The following is an 18,815-nucleotide window of genomic DNA, read 5'->3' as shown; positions in this document are numbered from 1 at the left end:
CATCCTGTACCTACAAACTACCACAGCACAAAGGATTTATGACAGAAGTGAGAACCTGTTTGGGAAATAAAGTGGGAGGTGCTGACCTAGCACAGCAGGTGTGGCTACAAAAGTCACAAATACTCCAGCGAGATTTTGGGGCAGGCATGTGATAGAGATGTCCAACATTCTGGTGTGTGGGCCACACATAATCTCCCAGTCTTCCTGGATAATGTGTGATGAGGTGAGTGCAGACTGGTTTGGAAAGAACAACTTCTCCCACATCATTGCAAGTATGATGATGCACTGATGGTTTTCAGACCAGGGACTGGGTAACCACCTTGTTACAACCTGGAGATTCACACTTGTGAGCAGCTTTGTCAAGCAAGAAGAAGGACTTGGGGTGGGGTTTTACAGGCTTTATGGGAGGTGTCAGGCTGCATTCAGCACATAGCATTTAGACTTAGGTTTGTCAAGCATGAGTCCCGAGGAGATGTGTGCACGTTCTTGATGATTAGCAATCATTATTTGGTGACATTTTTCTGTTGGGTAGGAGGAGCAGTTAAGCAGTGTGTCCTAGAGTTAGGAGTAAGAGCCTTGGGGACTTGGAGAGGGCTACAGTGAACGTTTATAGTCCTTCAGTGTCCTTTACAGTGCTCGGAATAGTGACTGGGAGAATTTGGACACAGGCACATCATGAAGCAGGTTCATGAAGATGGACATGACCTTGGAAACAAATCACTGCATGTGGTGGTGGAGGCCTCTGTCACAACTGAGGTGAAACTGAAGACCTGTGTGTGTTGCTGTGTGGTGCTGCTGTCCCTGTGAAAATCTTCCTAATAGGGAGGCTGTTTGCAGAGAGGTGGTGTGCACTGGGGATAGTGGAGCTGGAGGCCCTGGTGGCGATGCAGACGTCAGGTGTGTATAGTTCATGATTGGGACACAGCAGATGGAGTGCCTGCTGGAGGGGCCCAAAGAGATGCCATTGGACAGATGCAGCTTAGAGGAATCACTCTCATCAAGGGCCTGAGAGCTGTTACCTTTGTGAAAGTCCCTCCACCTCTCTAAGTTGCAGGCTCCTCCTTTCACAAACTGCAGTAATAATAATTATTAGGTATCACTAGGTAGATTGGGTAGATAAATGGGGTCATTCACAGGAAAGCCATCAATGTTTGTTCCCAGTAAAATATACTCTTGTCCCTCAACATGGGGTGTAGGGTATGAGTAGGACTCTTGGGTGGAGCGTCACAGGGTATCAGGATGGGCAAGGTGTTCTTTAAATGAGTCCCCAAAGACTGAAAGATTGAGTTCAACATTAAATAAAGACAGCTGAGGACTTATAGCCAAGAAGTAGGGTGAAGGAGTCAGTGGATGGAAAATTACCAACAGAAAACAGGGTAACGGGTGTTCTTGCTAAACCGACTTAATAAGAATCTTGCTATTCAGATCAGATATAAAGGGTAGGAAATGGGTGTTTGATCAGATATCAATGGGGGAGTTATTCTTACACACCTGGCTTTTCAGGTTTGATAAAACTGGGCTAAACAGGCTTGTCCTCCAAACAATATAGGTTCATTTCTCATCTGGTTGTTTTTGTTCATTATGGACCAGCTGAGAGGAAATCAAGGTGGCAGTGTAGGAGGGCATGGAGCTCACGTTCCCCCACGAACACATCAAAAATACATTTACTTTGGAACAATCCTCACTGTAAACTGGCAGAAGGACTCCTGTTCAACCAAGGCTGTAAGAAACATATACATGTAATTGGGCAGGAAGGGAAGAAAAGCAATGTGGTCAGGAGTTGTGGGACTCAGAGAGGAAGGGCGATCACTTGGGCAGTGAGCTCCCTGGGGAGTGAGTGGCTTGAAGTACAGACTAAGTGTTCCAGTCCTCGTGTCTATGTTGTGGAGACAAGCCTTCTTGACGGGGTGGAGGACCACTGGGACAGACAGAAAGGCTGGAGGAGCCTGGACTTTGCTTGGGAGGAGTGAGCAAGCAAATGCCTGTCCCTGTGGCCAGGCAGAGAGAGGTATGCTTTAGCAGATTTTTGCAGGTTTCTTGTGACCAGGATCTTAGCACACCCAAGTCAGAGTGGAGCAAATGCTCTGGCCTCACTAACTCCATGCCAGAGCATGGGACTGCATGTGTGGCCGCCAAGACCTGGGAAAAGAGTCGACGTTTGGAAGCAGAGGCAACCTGGTCCCAGTGCAGAGTCAGAGTGGGGCTTTGGTAGCCATTCTTGGCACTTACTCCCCAGGTATATCAGAAGCAGCCCAGTCTTCTGATGGCAGCTGGCTGGCCACAGCTCACCCACCCCACCATACATGCACAGAAACCACAGGGGCCTGCCTCCTCCCTATGGAGTGGTGCTGCAACACAGAGGGAGTGAGGGAGAGTGGAGATACTGATCAGCTGTGAGAGAGCAAGAGATCTTGTTTCCAATGCAGGGCAGAGATAGGCCTCTAGCAGCTGTTGAGTTCACCATGATCACCTCACCATGGTCCCCAGTCCAGTTAACCCTGTCCAAGCCAAGAAAATGCTCCAGCCCACTGCATGCCACAGTGCAGCACTGGATCTGGGGCAGCCACAACTGGGGAAAAGACCCTAGGTTGCATCTGAGCATAGCCACAGAGGCCTACACAGGCAGCATACCAGACCCCTGTATGCACGAAAATCCCACTTGCTTCAACACTCCCTTCCTGTGGCTAAGTCCCAGTGTGGGGAGAAGGAAGGACACACAATTAATGGGAACAGAGCCAGCCCCAGCCCGACCCTCATGGCTTCTGGTCCTGCAACTTGAGATCAGGTCTCGCACCCGGTGCTGGCTGTAGTCCCTCAATCTCCAGTCTCAGCCCTTACTGTGGTGATAGCTGCCATCACGCTCTGAGGAAAGACGTGACTTGCACCCACATCAAATCCAGCCGTCCCACCAAAAGCATTGGGTATATCCACTCTGCATAGTCATAGTCCCTCAGAAGGACACCCCTTCAAGACCCCAAAGGGAAACGGTATCACCTAAGTTTATAGAGGTAGAGAAAGTTAAATAAAATGAAAATTGCTAATGAAATACTCTCAATTGAGAGAAAGAGAAAACCCCTGAAAGAATAAAAAATGAAACAGAAATAACTGTTATGTAAATAATTCAAAACATTGGTAATAAAAATATTAACTGAGGGCTTCCCTGGTGGCACAGTGGTTGAGAGTCCGCTTGCCGATGTAGGGGACACGGGTTCGTGCCCCGGTCCAGGAAGATCCCACATGCCGCGGAGCAGCTGGGCCTGTGAGCCATGGCCGCTAAGCCTGCGCGTCCAGAGCCTGTGCTCCGCAACGGGAGAGGCCACAACAGTGAGAGGCCCGCGTACCACAAAAAAAAAAAAAAAAAAAAAAAAAATATTAACTGAACTAGGAAAAATAATTGAGCTAAACACTGGATATTTTAACAGAGAACTAGAAAACAAAAGGAGACCCAATGAAAAATAAATACTTCAAGGGAGTTCTCTGGTGGCCTAGTGGTTAGTATTCTGGGCTTTCACTGCTGTGGCCCGGGATCAATCCCTGGTTGGGGAACTGAGATCCAACAAGCTGCGTGGAGTGGCTAAAAAAAAAAGTTCAATGGCTCAAGTAAAAAGCGCGCTAGCAGGAATGAACAGCAGAGGAAGAGAGACAGAGAATGCATAAGTGGTCTGGAAGATAGAATAATGGAAATCACAGAATCAGGAAAGCAGGCAGAAAAACTATGTTTTTTAAATGAAAGGAATGTACAAGATCTCTAGGATAACGTTGTGTTCCAATATTCGAATTATAGGGGTTCCAGAAGGAAAAGAGAGGGAGCATGGGAACAAAAATATTTTTCAAGACATTATGGCTGAAAATTTCCTTTACCTGAAGAAGGAAACTGGTATTAAGGTACAGGAAGTATTGATACACAGGATCCCAAACAAGATGAACCCAAACAGACCCACACCAAGACATATCATAAGAAAATGGCAAAAGTTGAAGATAGAGTTCTCAATGCATCAAGAGAAAAAGAAAGAGTCATAAACTAGGGAATCCCAATAATGCTATCAGCTGTTTTCTCTGCAGACACTTTGCAGGCCAGAAGGGAATGGCAGGATATATTCCAAGTGCTGAAAGGGAGAAAGCTGCAACCTAGGATACTCTACCCAGCAAGATTATCATTTAGAAAAGAAGGAGAGATAAAGAACTTCCCAGATCAGCAAAACCCCAAAGAATTAATCAATACTAATCCTACCATAATAGAAATGTTGAAGAGTCTTCTCTAAATGGAAAATAAATAATAATCTTCAGGAAAGGGAAAATCCCACTAGGGAAGGCAAATATACAGTAAAGAATGAAGATCGTTTAAATAAGCTGGTAAGTAGATTTTTAAAAAATGTAGACGGAAGTAGAACTACACACAACAGGATAAGCACAAAGATGTAAAATATGACATCAAAAACACAACTACAGTAATTATTATGATTTTTTGGGGGGGGCCCTGTAACATGACTTGTGGGATCTCAGTTCCCTGAACAGGGATGGAACACTGCCACGGCAATGAAAGCGCTGAATCCTAACTACAAGACGAGCAGGGATCTCTCCAGAAATCAACTACAATAAGAAAAACGGGAAAAGAACAAATATGTGGAGTCTAAATAACATGCTACTAAACCAATGGGTCAGTGAAGAGATCAAATGGGAAAGCAGCAAATATCTTAAGACAAATGTAAACTGAAGCACAACACTCCAAAATTTATGGGACGAAGCAAAAGCAATTCTAGGAGGGAAGTCTATAGCAATGCAGGCCTCAAGGAACAAGAGACAACTCAAATAAATAGCCTAACCTACTATCTATGAGAATTAGAAAAAGAAGAACGACAAAGGTTCCCTTCCCCCTTAAGAAGACTGGAGCCCCTAAACTACTACCTATGAGAATTAGAAAAAGAACAACAAACCTTCCCCGCTCCCTTAAGAAGATAGGAGTCACTTTCCCGCCCTAGAACTAATTTTCCAGTGCTTCCGTGGTGCAGCTTGGCTTTTTCCCGGCGATTCAGGTGCGGGGTGAAATTCCCTGAGTCCTTGGCACTACATTACCCAGAAGAATTTGCGCTAAGGCAGCGACGTTCATCCAATGAAAATCCAGGAAGGGGGCATTTCCGGGAGGGCGAACCTCCGGGAGAAGAACTTCCGGCGTCCTCGTGGCGCCCATTTTGATCGTGGAGCTAGTCGGAAGGTCGGAGTGTGCGGTGATGGGAGCGAGGTGACGGGCCAAGAAGACGCAGGAGGAGGCTTTGTACACACTGCAAAGGGACGGCCTGAGTGTTGGGGACACCGCCGCCTGCGGGGTGCATCGATACAAAGTCCGACAGGACCCCTCGACTGTCGCCACTCCTCTCCTCCCAGGAGCTCCGATGGCGGCGGCTGCGCTGACGGACCCGGCTCAGGTAAATGCTGCGGGCTCCGGGTTCTCCCCTGCCCGTTTCCCCACCCAAATACGAAACTCCTGAGTGAGAGGCGTCTGGTCCAGGAGAGTGAGGCCTGCAGGGGTGGTGTCCCTATTTCTGACCACCGTTGTAATGTGGTCTGAGTGAGGCTTGGAGATACAACTGAAGCAGGAATATTCGGGAACCCGGAGTCCATCTTGTTTCTGCGAGGAACGCAGTTTGAGGCCAGGCTGCACCTGGAGTGGTAGATGAGTGGTTGTGTTTCTCTTCTTAGGGCCCTGGGAGCGGTGGAGAGTTTTGAATAAAGGAAGGGCACAATCTGAGCTAGGCTTTTAAAAATAATCCAAAGTGTTCAACGGAAAGCAGAATGTAGGGGAATGATGAGGACATTGAGGCAGAGGGAAGTTGTGGCTTTTTTCAGGGTCACAACTGGTAAGTAGGAGCAATGAGGATGGAGGCACAGAGGAGAGGTTAGTGAGTCAGCCAGAGTTTACCTGGCTCTTGTATTGGGCACAGGTCCAGGGAAAGTGTGAGCCCCTGAAGCACTGCTTACGTCACTTTCTCCATCGCCTTCCTTTTCCCACAGATTCCATGGGCTGGAGAAGCACTTTGGGCAAGTGGCGGTTGTCCCAGTCCCTCACTTGTTCTCACCCCCCACGCACACATTCTGTGTATTTGAGGTGTCTTAGGGTTCTTCACCTGCCATTCTCCCAGCACTTTGGTTTGGGGACCCTAGAGAACCCCATGCTTGGTTTTCTGAGTGCAGGCCAGCTTTTGTGGAGGGGGTTCTAGTTTCCCACCACTGATGAAATGAGGTGTGAAAGGTTACTCCTGGAACCGGTACCAGTATGTGGCAATGATTTTTTTTTTTTTCTTTTTGCGGTACGCGGGCCTCTCACTGTTGTGGCTTCTCCCGTTGCGGAGCAACAGGCTCCGGACGCGCAGGCTCAGCGGCCATGGCTTACGGGCGCAGCCGCTCGGGGGCATGTGGGATCTTCCCGGACCGGGGCACGAACCCGTGTCCCCTGCATCGGCAGGCGGACTCTCAACCACTGCGTCACCAGGGAAGCCCGGCAGTGTTTTTTTAATATTATTTTTGGCCCCACCACACGGCATGAGGGATCCTTAGTTCTCCCACCAGGGATTGAACCTGTGCCCCCTGAAGTGGAAACTCGTAGCCTTAACCACTGGACCACGAGGGAAGTCCCTGTGGCAGTGTTTTGAGGTGAGGCTGAGCTTGTTTAGGTAAGTGCAAGTCTCCTTTTTTCTGATGGAAATAAACAGGGAAGAACTGGAGTTAGACTTGTAATGACTGCCTGTGTATTCTGGAGGCAATGGGAGTTTCAGATCAAAGGAGGGAGGTTCTCTTCCCCAGGTCTTGAGAGGCTCCATCTGGTTGGGCGGTAGGGGAAATGTGTGGGAAGATGGACTGTGGGTTTTCAGGAATGAGACTGTTCATGGTTATATTTGTCCCTGTTATACCAGGGCAGTGTGACCTTTGAGGATGTGGCCGTGTACTTCTCCTGCGAGGAATGGTGTCTTCTTGATGAGGTTCAGATACACCTGTATCTTGATGTCATGCTGGAGAACTTTGCCCTTGTCTGCATGCTGGGTAAGGCCCTCACACCCATCCCAATCCTCTGAGATAGGCTCTGCCTTTCTCCTTTTCCCCAAGGGTAGTTCTGTCCTCACATCTGGACCATGGGCACTGCTTTCTTCTTAAAGTTATGTGCTGCAGTTACAATGGCTAGGCAGAGTTCATCCCTACTCCTTAGTGCCATGAAACTTGTAGCCCCAAAGTCTTGCAGGTGACCATTCAGGTTCATCAGTGTTGCAGTCCACTTTAGAGATCCCTCCTTGCTTGCCCTCTCCTGGGCTAAGTGAGTGTACGGATCCATACTACCCAAAGTTTGCTCCATTTCTGCACCCGACAGTATTTATTTATTTATCTGTCTGTCTATCTATCTATCTATTTATTTATGGCTACATTGGGTCTTCATTGCATGTGGGCTTTCTCTAGTTGAGCCGAGTGAGAGCTACTCTTCTTTGTGGTGCATGGGCTTCTCATTTCAGTGGCTTCTCGTCACAGAGCATGGGTTCTAGGCCTGTGAGCTTCAGTAGTTGTAGCGTGCAGGCTCTATAGCACAGGATCAGTAGTTGCGGTGCATGGGCTTAGTTGCTCCGTGGCATGTGGGATCTTCCCGGTGCAGGGATCGAACCCATGTTGCCTGCATTGGCAGGCAGGTTCTTAACCACTGCACCACAGGGAAGTCCTTAAAATATTAAATAAGGAACTACAGTATGATCCAGCAATTTCACCTCTGTGTGTTTATCCAAAGGGTGTGAAATCATATCAAAAAGATATCTGGGGACTTCCCTGGTGGCACAGTGGTTAAGAATCCACCTGCCAATGCAGGGGACACAGGTTCGAGCCCTGGTCTGGGAAGATCCCACATGCTGTGGAGCAACTAAGCCCGTGTGTCACAACTACTGAGCCTGCGCTCTAGAGCCCGTGCTCTGCAACAAGAGAAGCCACTGCAATGAGAAGCCCATGCACCACAACAAAGAGTAGCCCCTGCTCGTCACAACCAGAGAAAGCCCACGTGCAGCAACAAAGACCCAAAGCAGCCAAAAATAAATTTATTTTAAAAAAACAACAAGATATCTGTACTCCCTGTTTATTGCAGCATTATTTACACTATCCGAGACATGAAAAGAACCTAAGTGTCCATTGATGGATGAATGGGTAACAAATGTGCTGTATGTGGAACACTATTCAATATTGTTCAACCATTAAAAAAGAAAGAAATCCTGCCATCTTTAATAACATGGATGGACCTTGAGGGCATTATGCTAAGTGAAATAAGTATGACAGGGAAAGACAAATACAGTTGTTTGCCAGTTTCCAGAGAGGATTGATTCCAGGAGCCCCTGCATATACTGAAATCTGCAGATGATGAAGTTTCACAGTCAGCCCTGTGATTCTGAAGTTTTGCATTTGTGGATTCATTCAACTACTGATCACGTGGTGCTGTGTTTATTTAATTAAACATAACCATGTGTAAGTGGACCCATGCAGTTCTTACCTATGTTGTTCAAGAGTCAGTTGTACTCTATAATTACACATACATGGGGAATATTTTCCTTTTTGCTGCGACGAGTCTTAGTTGCGGCATGCAGGATCTTCATCGAGGCATGTGGGATCTTTCGTTGGGATGCTCAGGCTCTTCGTTGTGGTGCAAGCTTCTCTCTAGTTGTGGTGTGCAGGTTTTTCTCTTCTCTAGATGTGGTGCGCAGGCTCCAGGGTTTGTGGGGTCTATAGTTGTGGCACGCAGTCTCTAGTTGAGGCGCGTGAGCTCAGTAGTTGTGGCGTGTGTGCTTAGTTTTCCCGCAGAATGTCAGATCTTAGTTTCCCGACCAGGGAATTGAACCTGCATCCCCTGCATTGGAAGGTGCATTCTTTACCACTGGACAACTGGGGAAGTCCCTGGAATCTTTAAAGAAAACACACACACACACACACACACACACACACACCCCAAACTCAGAGACAGCACAGAAATTAGTGGTTGCCGGAGTAGGGGATGGGTGAACAGGGTTAGATGAAATGCGTGAATGGTGTCAGAAGCTACAGACTTCTAGTTGTAACGTGAATAAGTCCTGGGGATGTAATGCATAGCTTAGTGATTATAGTTAATTATACTGTATGCTGTATTTCAAATTTGCCAAGAGAGTAAATCCTAAAAGTTCTCATCAGAGGAAAAAAATTGTATTGTGGTGTTAACTAAACTTATTGTAATCATTGCACAACATATACACAAATCAAATTATGTTGTACAGCTTAAACAAATACAATGTTTCACATCAATTATATGTCAGTGAAACTTTTAAAATTCTACAGTGCTCTTCCTTTCTCTGAAACCCAAATTTCTGATCTTTATTATTTTCCATCTCTCTAAAGAACTTTTTAAAAATGAATTCCCATGATTTTTGTGCATCTAAGAACATGTTTATTTCACCATCACTGTTGAAGAGTAATTTTATTGCATTCTGAATTCTAGGCTGACATTGGCCACCCCCCAACCCCACCCCCACCAAGCTTTAAATGTTTCACTCCTTTCTCTTGTTTGCATGATTTCTGAAAATTCAGATGTTATTCTTTTTGTTGCTTCCCCATGACTAAAGTGTTTATTCCTCTGGTTTCTTTTGGGATTTTTTTTTCTTCTGTATTTGAATGTGATATGCTTAGGTTTAGTTTTGTTGTTGTTGTTGTTTTTTAAAATAAATTTATTTATTTATTTACTTATGGCTGTGTTGGGTCTTCATTTCTGTGCGCAGGCTCTCTCTAGTTGCAGTGAGCGGGGGCTACTCTTCATTGCGGTGTGCGGGCTTCTCATTGTCATGGCTTCTCTTGTGGAGTGTGGGCTGTAGGTTCACAGGCTTCAGTAGTTGTGACATGTGGGTTCAGTAGTTGTGGCTTGTGGGCTCTAGAGTGCAGGCTCAGTAGTTGTGGTACACAGGCTTAGTTGCTCCACAGCATGTGGGATCTTCCCGGACCAGGGCTTGAACCTGTGTCCCCTGCATTAATTAATCACTGTGCCACCAGGGAAGCCCCAGCTTAGGTGTAGTTTTTTGGCATTAAACCTGCTTGATGTTCTTTGAGCTTCCTGGATCTGTGGGTTGGTGTCTGACATTAATTTGGTGGAAATTCTCCATGATTATTGCTTCAAATATTTTTTCTATTCCTTATTCTTTTTTTCTTTTGATGTTTCTATATATGTATGTTAAAGCATTTGCAGATGTTATACAGTTTTTAGATATTCTTTTTTTTTAGTCCTTTTTCTCTTTGTTTTTCAGTTTTAGAAGTTTCTACTACAGGAACCTCAAGCTGAGAGATTCTTTCCTGAGTTGTGTCCAGTCTTAATAAGCCCATCCTATTCATTCTTCATTCCTCTTCTCTTCTTTTTGATCTCTAGCATTTCCTTTTGGTTCTTTATTAGAATTTTCATCTCTGCTTTCATTGCCTTTCTTGTCTTGTATGCTGTCTGCTTTATCCATTAGCAGGCATTAATTAGCGTATTAATCATAATTGTTTTACATTACCAATTTGATCATTCCAACGGCCCTGTGATATCCCTCCCTCCCTCCCTCCCTCCTTTCTTCCTCCCCTCCCCTCCCCTCCCTTCCCTTCCCAGCATGCAAGATCTTAGTTCCATTACCAGGGATCGAACCAGTGCCCCCTACAGTGGAACTGTGGAGACTTAACCACTGGATCCCTAGAGAAGTCCCTCCCTGTGATATCTGATTCTAGTTTTGAAGTTTCCTTTGCCTTTTCAAAATTTGTTTTTAGGCCTTTTAGTTGGCCCTGTAATTTTTTTCTTTGTAACTGGCATGATGTATTCCCTAAAAGGAACCATTGTAGATAGACCTTTATTGATGTGTTGGTAAGATGTGGAGAGCGGAAGCATGCATGTTGCTGTTAGCATTCATATTATATTTAATTTTCAAACTTTTAATGACCCTGTGTGTCTTTATCCTGAACTTCACAACTTCTTCTCAATTTAATTTTCCCTCCCTTAGTTGGGACAGGATGGGTATTGGGGGCTGTAGTTGGGTATTTCCTCTTTCCCAGGTAAGTTAGGCTCTGATAAAATGACAGTAGGTTTGGCTCTGGGCAGACTTTGTTAAAAACAGAATGTTCTGGCTATTTTGTTTTTCTAATCTTCATTTCTTTTTTCAGAAGGCTTTGTTTAGTTTGTTTTGTAGTTCCTCAAGTTGTAAAGGTACGTTGTTGATTGATGATGTTTCTTTGTTTATATGTAAGCATTTATAGATGTAAATTTTCTCCTTAGTACTGCTTTTGTGGCATCTTATAAGTTTTAGTATGTTATATTATTGTTTTCTTTAGTCTCTTAAGTATTTTCTAGTTTCCTGTGTGAGCTTTTTTTCAAGGACCTATTGGTTGTTTCAAAGTATGTTGTTTAATTTCCAGAAATTTGTGGATATTTGTTTTCCATATGTGATTGATCTCTATCTTCAATCTGTTTCAGTTGGAGAGGACAGTTTGTATGCTCTTTATCTAATTTAAACTATTGTTCCTGTCTATTGCTGAGAGCAGAGCATTGAAGTGTCCCCATACTATAGTAGAACTGTTTCTCTTTTCAGTTCTGTCAGGTTTTGCTTTATATCTTTTGATTGTCTATTATGAGGTGTGTAAATATATATACTTATTTTAATTTTTTTATTTATGTTTGGCTGCATTGGGTCTTTTTTTTGTGGTTTTTTTTTTGCGGTACGCAGGCCTCTCACTGTTGTGGCCTCTCCCGTTGTGGAGCACAGGCTCCAGACATGCAGGCTTAGCGGCCATGGCTCATGGGCCCAGCTGCTCCGCGGCATGTGGAATCTTCCCGGACCGGGGCATGAACCCATGTCCCCTGCATCGGCAGGTGGACTCTCAACCACTGTGCCACCAGGGAAGCCCTTTTAAAAAATTTATTTATTTTATGTATTTATTTTTGGCTGCGTTGGGTCTTCATTGCAGCATGCAGGCTTTTCATTGTAGTGGCTTATCATTGCAGAGCACAGGCTCTAGACGTGTGGGCTTGAGTAGTTATGGCACGTGGGCTCAGTAGTTGTGATACATGCACTTAGTTGCTCCACGGCATGTGGGATCTTCCCAGACAAGGGATTGAACCTATGTCCCCTACATTGGCAGGCAGATTCCCAACCACTGCACCACCAGGGAAGTCCCTAGACTTCTTTATTGTTTGATATGAATAATAGCCACCCCTGTGTTCTTTTGGTTACTATTTGCATGAAATATCTTTTTCTAACCTTTCATTTTCAATTTAATTGACTTTTGTCAACCGCATACAGTTGGATCATTTTAAAAAATCTGTCAGTCTGTCTTTTGCTTTGAGTGTTTAATCCATTTACATTTAGAGCAATTACTGATAAGAGGTATTTTTGTCATTTTGCTCTTTGTTTTCTGTATGCCTTAGAGCTTGTTGTTCCTTAATTTTTGATATTTTCTCTTTTTGTATTAAATTTGTTTAGTGATATGTTTTAATTGTCTTTTCATTTCCTTTGTGTACATTATATGATTATTTGTAGTTACCATGGGGATTACATTTTATATCCTAAACCTACCAGCATGCTAATTTTAATTTACACCAGCTTACCATCAATAACATTACAAAAACATTTCTGCTTCTGTAGTGCTCTGTCCCCACTATTTTCTAGTATTGATTTTACAAAATTACATACTTGTATGTGGTGTGTTTAAGCTGAGACTATGGTTTCTTTAAATGCATTATTCTCTGCAATCAGGTAGAAAACGAAAAAGTGCTGTTATAAACTTACAATCACAGTAGCTTTTATAATTTTCTATGAACTTACCTTTATCAGAGACCATCATTTCTTCAAATAACCTTGAATTACCGTTTAGTGTTTTTTTCATTTCCACCTGAAAGAATCCATTTAGCATTTGCTGCAAGACAAGTCTAGTGTTAAAGAACTTCTTTAGCTTTTGTTTACATTGGAATATGTTAATTTTCCTTAGTTTTTGAAGGATGTTTCCCTGATGTAGGGTTATTGGTTGACACGTTATTTTCCTTCAACAATTTAAATATATCAACCCACTGCTTTCTGGCCAGATTTCTGATTAGAAATGTGCTGATAATCTTCTTGGGGATCCCTTGTCTGGAATGAGTCACTTCTCTCGCTGATTTCAAGATTCTTTGTCTCTGCATTTCAACAGTTTTATTATAATGTGCTGCAGTATGGCTCTCACAGTCTATTCTGCTTGGAGTTTATTTAGATTTGGGGATGTTCCTATTCATATCAATCCATAAGTGTGCTGTGTTTTTCTGTTCTGAATCCCTCTAGTGTTTTGTTTTCTTTTCACTTCAGCAATTGTACTTTTCAGTTCCCAAATTTCCTTTTTTGCAATACTTATACTTTCTTTCTCTTTATTGTTATTCCTACTTTGTTCAGGCAACACTTTTTTTTTCTGTACACCTGTTTCTTTTTAGGAATTGTACTTTGCAGTTTCCAAATTTCCATTTTTACAATACTTATACTTTCTATCTCTTTACTGTTATTCCTACTTTGTTCAGGCAACACTTTTTTCTGTACACTTGGGTTTTTTTTTTTTTTTAGTTATTTGAACATCCTTTAGTGAGTTTTTAAGTCTTTCTAGTTAGTTCGCCATCCATTTTTTGTGTACCTGTTTATAAGTTACAGTTGCGGTTGATTTGTTATTTTCCTTTGCATCATACGTTCCTGTTTCTTTGTATGTCTTGTGAGTTTTTGTCATTGAAAACTGAACATTTGTGTCTTACAATATTGTAATGCTGGAGATCCTGTATTCACTTTAACAAGTGTTTGCTGGTATGGGCTTCTCTTTGTTTTTGATGTTTTCAGGTGATTCTTTCCTGGACATCAACATGAGCTGTAAACTTAAGGGGTTTTCACTGTGCCTTTCTTGGGGGTGCACTATGACTTTTGAAGTTCCTCTATATAAGTGGCTGATTTTGAATGTCTTAGTCCTTAAATATCTCACTCTCCAAAAGTGAAAAACCAGAAAAATGAAGAGCGGGAAAAGAGACACTGGCCCTTAAAATCAGGTGGGGAGACGGATTCATAACACCTTGTACTCCATCCACTGTTGTTCAGGTTGGGAGTGGATTCCTAACACCTATTACTCCATCCAGTGTTTTTCAGGTAGGGAGATGGATTCCTAACCCATCCCCTGTTTTACAGGTGGGGAGAAAAACACCTAACATTTTGTTTCCATTTTGTTTCCTAGCATTTTGTACTCCATCCATTGTACATCCTTCCCTCTGGCTCCACTGACATTTCTGTTTGTAGTATTTAAATATCATTCCTTTGTCTGTTGTGTGCTTAGTTCCTCTGGGTTCGTATTTGCCACTCACCCATCCTGACATTCCATTAGGCCTTGTGTCATATGTGTCCCATGTAGTTGTTCAAATGGGGATGGAGAGTCCTTGGGGCTTCACGGGATGGACATGACTCTGGTCTCAGCAAAAAGAGCTCACAGGTAGTCTGCCCAAGATGAATGGCAGCTGGCAGAGGGCTTGATATCAGGTCTGTGTTTTAAGTATATCAGGAACATACCTTGTGTGATTAGTGTTTTAGCCCCATTGCCAGTGGCCCCAAATCACTTCTTTTGTCTTTTCTCCATTCTTGGTACTCTGCCAACTTGTCATTTCTACGACTACTCATTTTTATTCTGACTGCAGCCTGGGATTTATTCCCTACCACCTCTCTAAGCCACTTCTCTCATGTAGTCTTCACATTGTTTTCTCTATAGTACTTTATGACATTGTGCAGGTATCTTTGAATGGCATTAGGCAGGTATACTTTAATGTTCCATGAATACCAGCTACTGTTTCAGTAAGATTTTCTGGTTCATGGGCTTATACTTGTTCACAGTATCACAGATCAGCAGCAGATGTGGTCCTAGTGAAAGCCATTGACAGAGGAGTGAACTGTAGAACATGCCTTTCACCCTTGGACCACATCCAGTCCTTGTGTCCTGTGCTTGGTGAGGCTGCATCAATTCTGTGACCTTAAATCCCAATAATGCAGAACAGCTGCATCCTCAATTTGACCCCAACTCCATTTACTTAACACAGTCCCATGGATTGGTTCTTTCATGTGTCAGACATACAGTTGTGATGGTGTCACCCCCATCCAACGTCAACATGAATTTCACCATCACGTCTTTGTTTTCAGGTTCTTGGCGTGGAGTCGATGAAGAGACACCTTCTGAAGAGAACATATGTGTGGAGGGAGTTTCACAGATTAGGACCCCCAGGGCAGGTTCATCTCCTGAGAAGGCCCAGCCCTGTAAGATGTGCGTCCCAGTCTTGAGAGACATTTTGCACTTGGCTGAAGAGCAGGGAGCAAATAGGGGCCAGAAAGCATACACATGTGGGGCATGTGGGAAACAGTTCTATTTCACTGCAAACCTTCAACAGCACCGGAAGCAGCACATTAGAGAGAAACCTTTCCGATGTGATGTGAGGAGACTTGCATTTCTGAAGAGCTTCACAGTCTACACATCAGGGAATCTCTCTGTGTACAGTGAAATTGGAAAGAAATTAGCAGCCAACATGGGACTTCAGCAACAGGCCACTAATATCAGGAAGGAACAAAACAACAGTCATGAGTGTGAAGCTGTTTTTCACAGTGGAACAATTCATCGGAGCTGGGGAGAAGGCAGAAAATCCTCCAGCCACACAGATATGTATGAGAGAGTCATCACTAGTGAAGCGTTTTGTGAGTGCAGCAAATGTGGGAAAGCCTGCACCCAAAGTTGTAATCTTATGCAGCACCAGAGAGTTCACACTGGAGAGAAGCCTTATGAGTGCAGCGAATGTGGAAAATCCTTTAGCCGAAGCCACCACCTCAGTGTGCATAGGAAGATCCACACCGGAGAGAAGCCTTATGCATGCAAGAAATGTGCTAAATCTTTTCTCCAAAGGTCCAGCTTCATTCAACATCTGAGAGTTCACACTGGAGAAAAGCATTATGAATGCAGTGAATGTGGAAAATCTTTTAGCAAAAAGTCCAATTTCCTTCAACATAAGAGAGTTCATACTGGAGAAAGGCCTTATGAGTGCAGTGAATGTGGGAAATCCTTTATCCATAGATGTCAACTTTTTATACACCAGAGAGTTCACACAGGAGAAAGGCCTTATGAGTGCAGTGAATGTGGGAAATCCTTTATTCATAGATGTCAACTTCTTATACACCAGAGAGTTCACACAGGAGAAAGGCCTTATGAGTGCAGTGAATGTGGGAAATCTTTTACAGTTAGGTCTGTCCTGCAAAATCATCAGAGAATTCATACTGGAGAGAGGCCTTATGAGTGCAGCCAATGTGAGAAATCCTTTATCCATAGATGTCAACTTCTTATACACCAGAGAGTTCACACAGGAGAAAGACCTTATGAGTGCAGTGAATGTGGGAAATCTTTTACAGCTAGGTCTGCCCTCCAAAATCATCAGAGAATTCATACTGGAGAGAGGCCTTATGAGTGCAGCCAATGTGGGAAATCCTTTATCCATAGATGTCAACTTCTTATACACCAGAGAGTTCACACAGGAGAAAGGCCTTATGAGTGCAGCCAATGTGGGAAATCTTTTACAGCTAGGTCTGGCCTCCAAAATCATCAGAGAATTCATACTGGAGAAAGACCTTATGAATGCAGCCAATGTGGGAAATCCTTTATTCATAGATGTCAACTTCTTATACACCAGAGAGTTCACACTGGAGAAAGGCCTTATGAGTGCAATGAATGCGGGAAATCTTTTACAGCTAGGTCTGCCCTCCAAAATCATCAGAGAGTTCACACAGGAGAAAGGCCTTATGAGTGCAGTGAATGTGGAAAATCCTTTATTCATAGATGTCACCTTCTTATACACCAGAGAGTTCACACAGGAGAAAGGCCTTATGAGTGCAGTGAATGTGGGAAATCCTTTATTCATAGATGTCAACTTCTTATACACCAGAGAGTTCACACAGGAGAAAGGCCTTATGAGTGCAGCCAATGTGGGAAATCTTTTACAGCTAGGTCTGGCCTCCAAAATCATCAGAGAATTCATACTGGAGAAAGGCCTTATGAGTGCAGCCAATGTGGAAAATCCTTTATCCATAGATGTCAACTTCTTATACACCAGAGAGTTCACACAGGAGAAAGGCCTTATGTGTGCAGTGAATGTGGGAAATCTTTTATTCATAGATGTCAACTTCTTATACACCAGAGAGTTCACACAGGAGAAAGGCCTTATGTGTGCAGTGAATGTGGGAAGTCCTTTATTCATAGATGTCAACTTCTTATACACCAGAGAGTTCACACAGGAGAAAGGCCTTATGAGTGCAGCCAATGTGGGAAATCTTTTACAGCTAGGTCTGGCCTCCGAAATCATCAGAGAGTTCATACTGGAGAAAGACCTTATGAGTGCAGTGAATGTGGGAAATTGTTTATTGTTATTTCTGGCCTTATTAAACATCAGAGAGTTCACACAGGAGAAAGGCCTTATGAGTGTAATGAATGTGGGAAATCTTTCACTGCGAGAGCTGGCCTCCAAAATCATCAGAGAATTCACACGGGAGAAAGGCCTTATGAGTGTAAGGAATGTGGGAAATCTTTTACTGCGAGATCTGGCCTCCAAAATCATCAGAGAGTTCACACAGGAGAAAGGCCTTATGAGTGTATGGAATGTAGGAAATCTTTTACTTCTAGGTCTGGCCTCCGAAATCATCAGAGTGTTCATACTGGAGAAAGGCCTTATGAGTGCAGTGAATGTGGAAAATCTTTTAGCCAAAGACAAATCCTCAGTACCCATAGGAAAATCCATACTGGAGAAAGGCCTCATGAGTGCAAAGAATGTGGTAAATCTTTTATCCAAAAGTGCAGCTTAATTCATCATCAGAGAGTTCACCGTGGAGAAAACGCCCTATGAATGCAGCCGATAAGGACGCCACTGGGGTTTGGAGGAGTTTGACATGGTAACAGAATGGGAGGAACAGGTGCAGTCATCGTGCAACAGATGGACAATTTCTAGAGCGGAAACTCAAGGTGAGAGAAGGGGTGTCATCTGCTTGTGAACTCCCAGCAATGGACAGGGATTTAGGATACAGTGCTAGGTTGACTGGTTCAGGCCATGAGGAGTCTGGTCACAGCACTCCACTTTCACTCCCTACCCTGCTTTGGGGACTCAAAGAACACTTTGTCCATTCGGACACCCTATTGTCACCCCCACACAGACACAAAGAGGCCTGCTTAGGACACCCCCTCCTCCCCGCATGTGACTTGACAGGACTGTCGTTTCACTGGGAACAAATATTGATGGCTTTCCTATGAATGATCCAACTTATGTACCCGATAATGATCTGGTCCTGCTAACTCCATACCACAGGTTTTCAGTGGATGTGGGGCAGCCAAATTCGAGGAACAGACTCTACCTTGGGATGTGGATGTGACCCAGTCCCAGGACAGAGAAGACTAATCAATATAGAATGCCACATTAACAGAAGGAAGGATGAAAAATAACATGATCATCTCAGTAGACAGAGAAGAAGCATTTGACAAAATTCAGCATCCATTCATGATGAAAACCCATACAGGTGGGTATAGAGGGAACATATCTCAATAAAGGCCATTTATGACAAACCCACAGCAAACATCATACTGGTGGAAAGCTGAAAGGCTTTTTCCTAAATTCAGGAAGAAGAGAAGGATGCCCACTCCCAAAACTTCTATCTCACATAGTATTGGAAGTCCTAGCCCCAGCAATCAGACAAGCAAAAGCATCCAAATTGGAAGGTAAGAGGTAAAACAGTATTTTCAGATAATGTGAT

At 43.7% G+C, this 18,815-nt stretch overlaps 1 protein-coding gene across 1 annotated transcript; it reads left to right on the top strand.

Annotated features, from left to right (window-relative positions):
• The first annotated feature begins 5,245 nt into the window (after positions 1-5,245).
• On the top strand, positions 5,246-17,039 carry LOC101284626 (zinc finger protein 883-like). Its single transcript, XM_049703264.1, is given in 4 exon segments — positions 5,246-5,423; positions 6,909-7,035; positions 15,183-16,879; positions 16,882-17,039. Coding segments are annotated over 4 exon segments (1,884 nt in total). The 5' UTR covers positions 5,246-5,390; the 3' UTR covers positions 16,909-17,039.
• Positions 17,040-18,815: the final 1,776 nt, after the last annotated feature.

The sequence above is a fragment of the Orcinus orca genome, chromosome 20 (genome assembly GCF_937001465.1).
Source record: "Orcinus orca chromosome 20, mOrcOrc1.1, whole genome shotgun sequence".
In the NCBI taxonomy this organism is placed as follows: Eukaryota; Metazoa; Chordata; class Mammalia; order Artiodactyla; family Delphinidae; genus Orcinus; species Orcinus orca.
The sequence above is the reverse complement of the archived record's forward strand: the minus strand, read 5'-3'. Positions and strand labels throughout refer to the sequence as shown.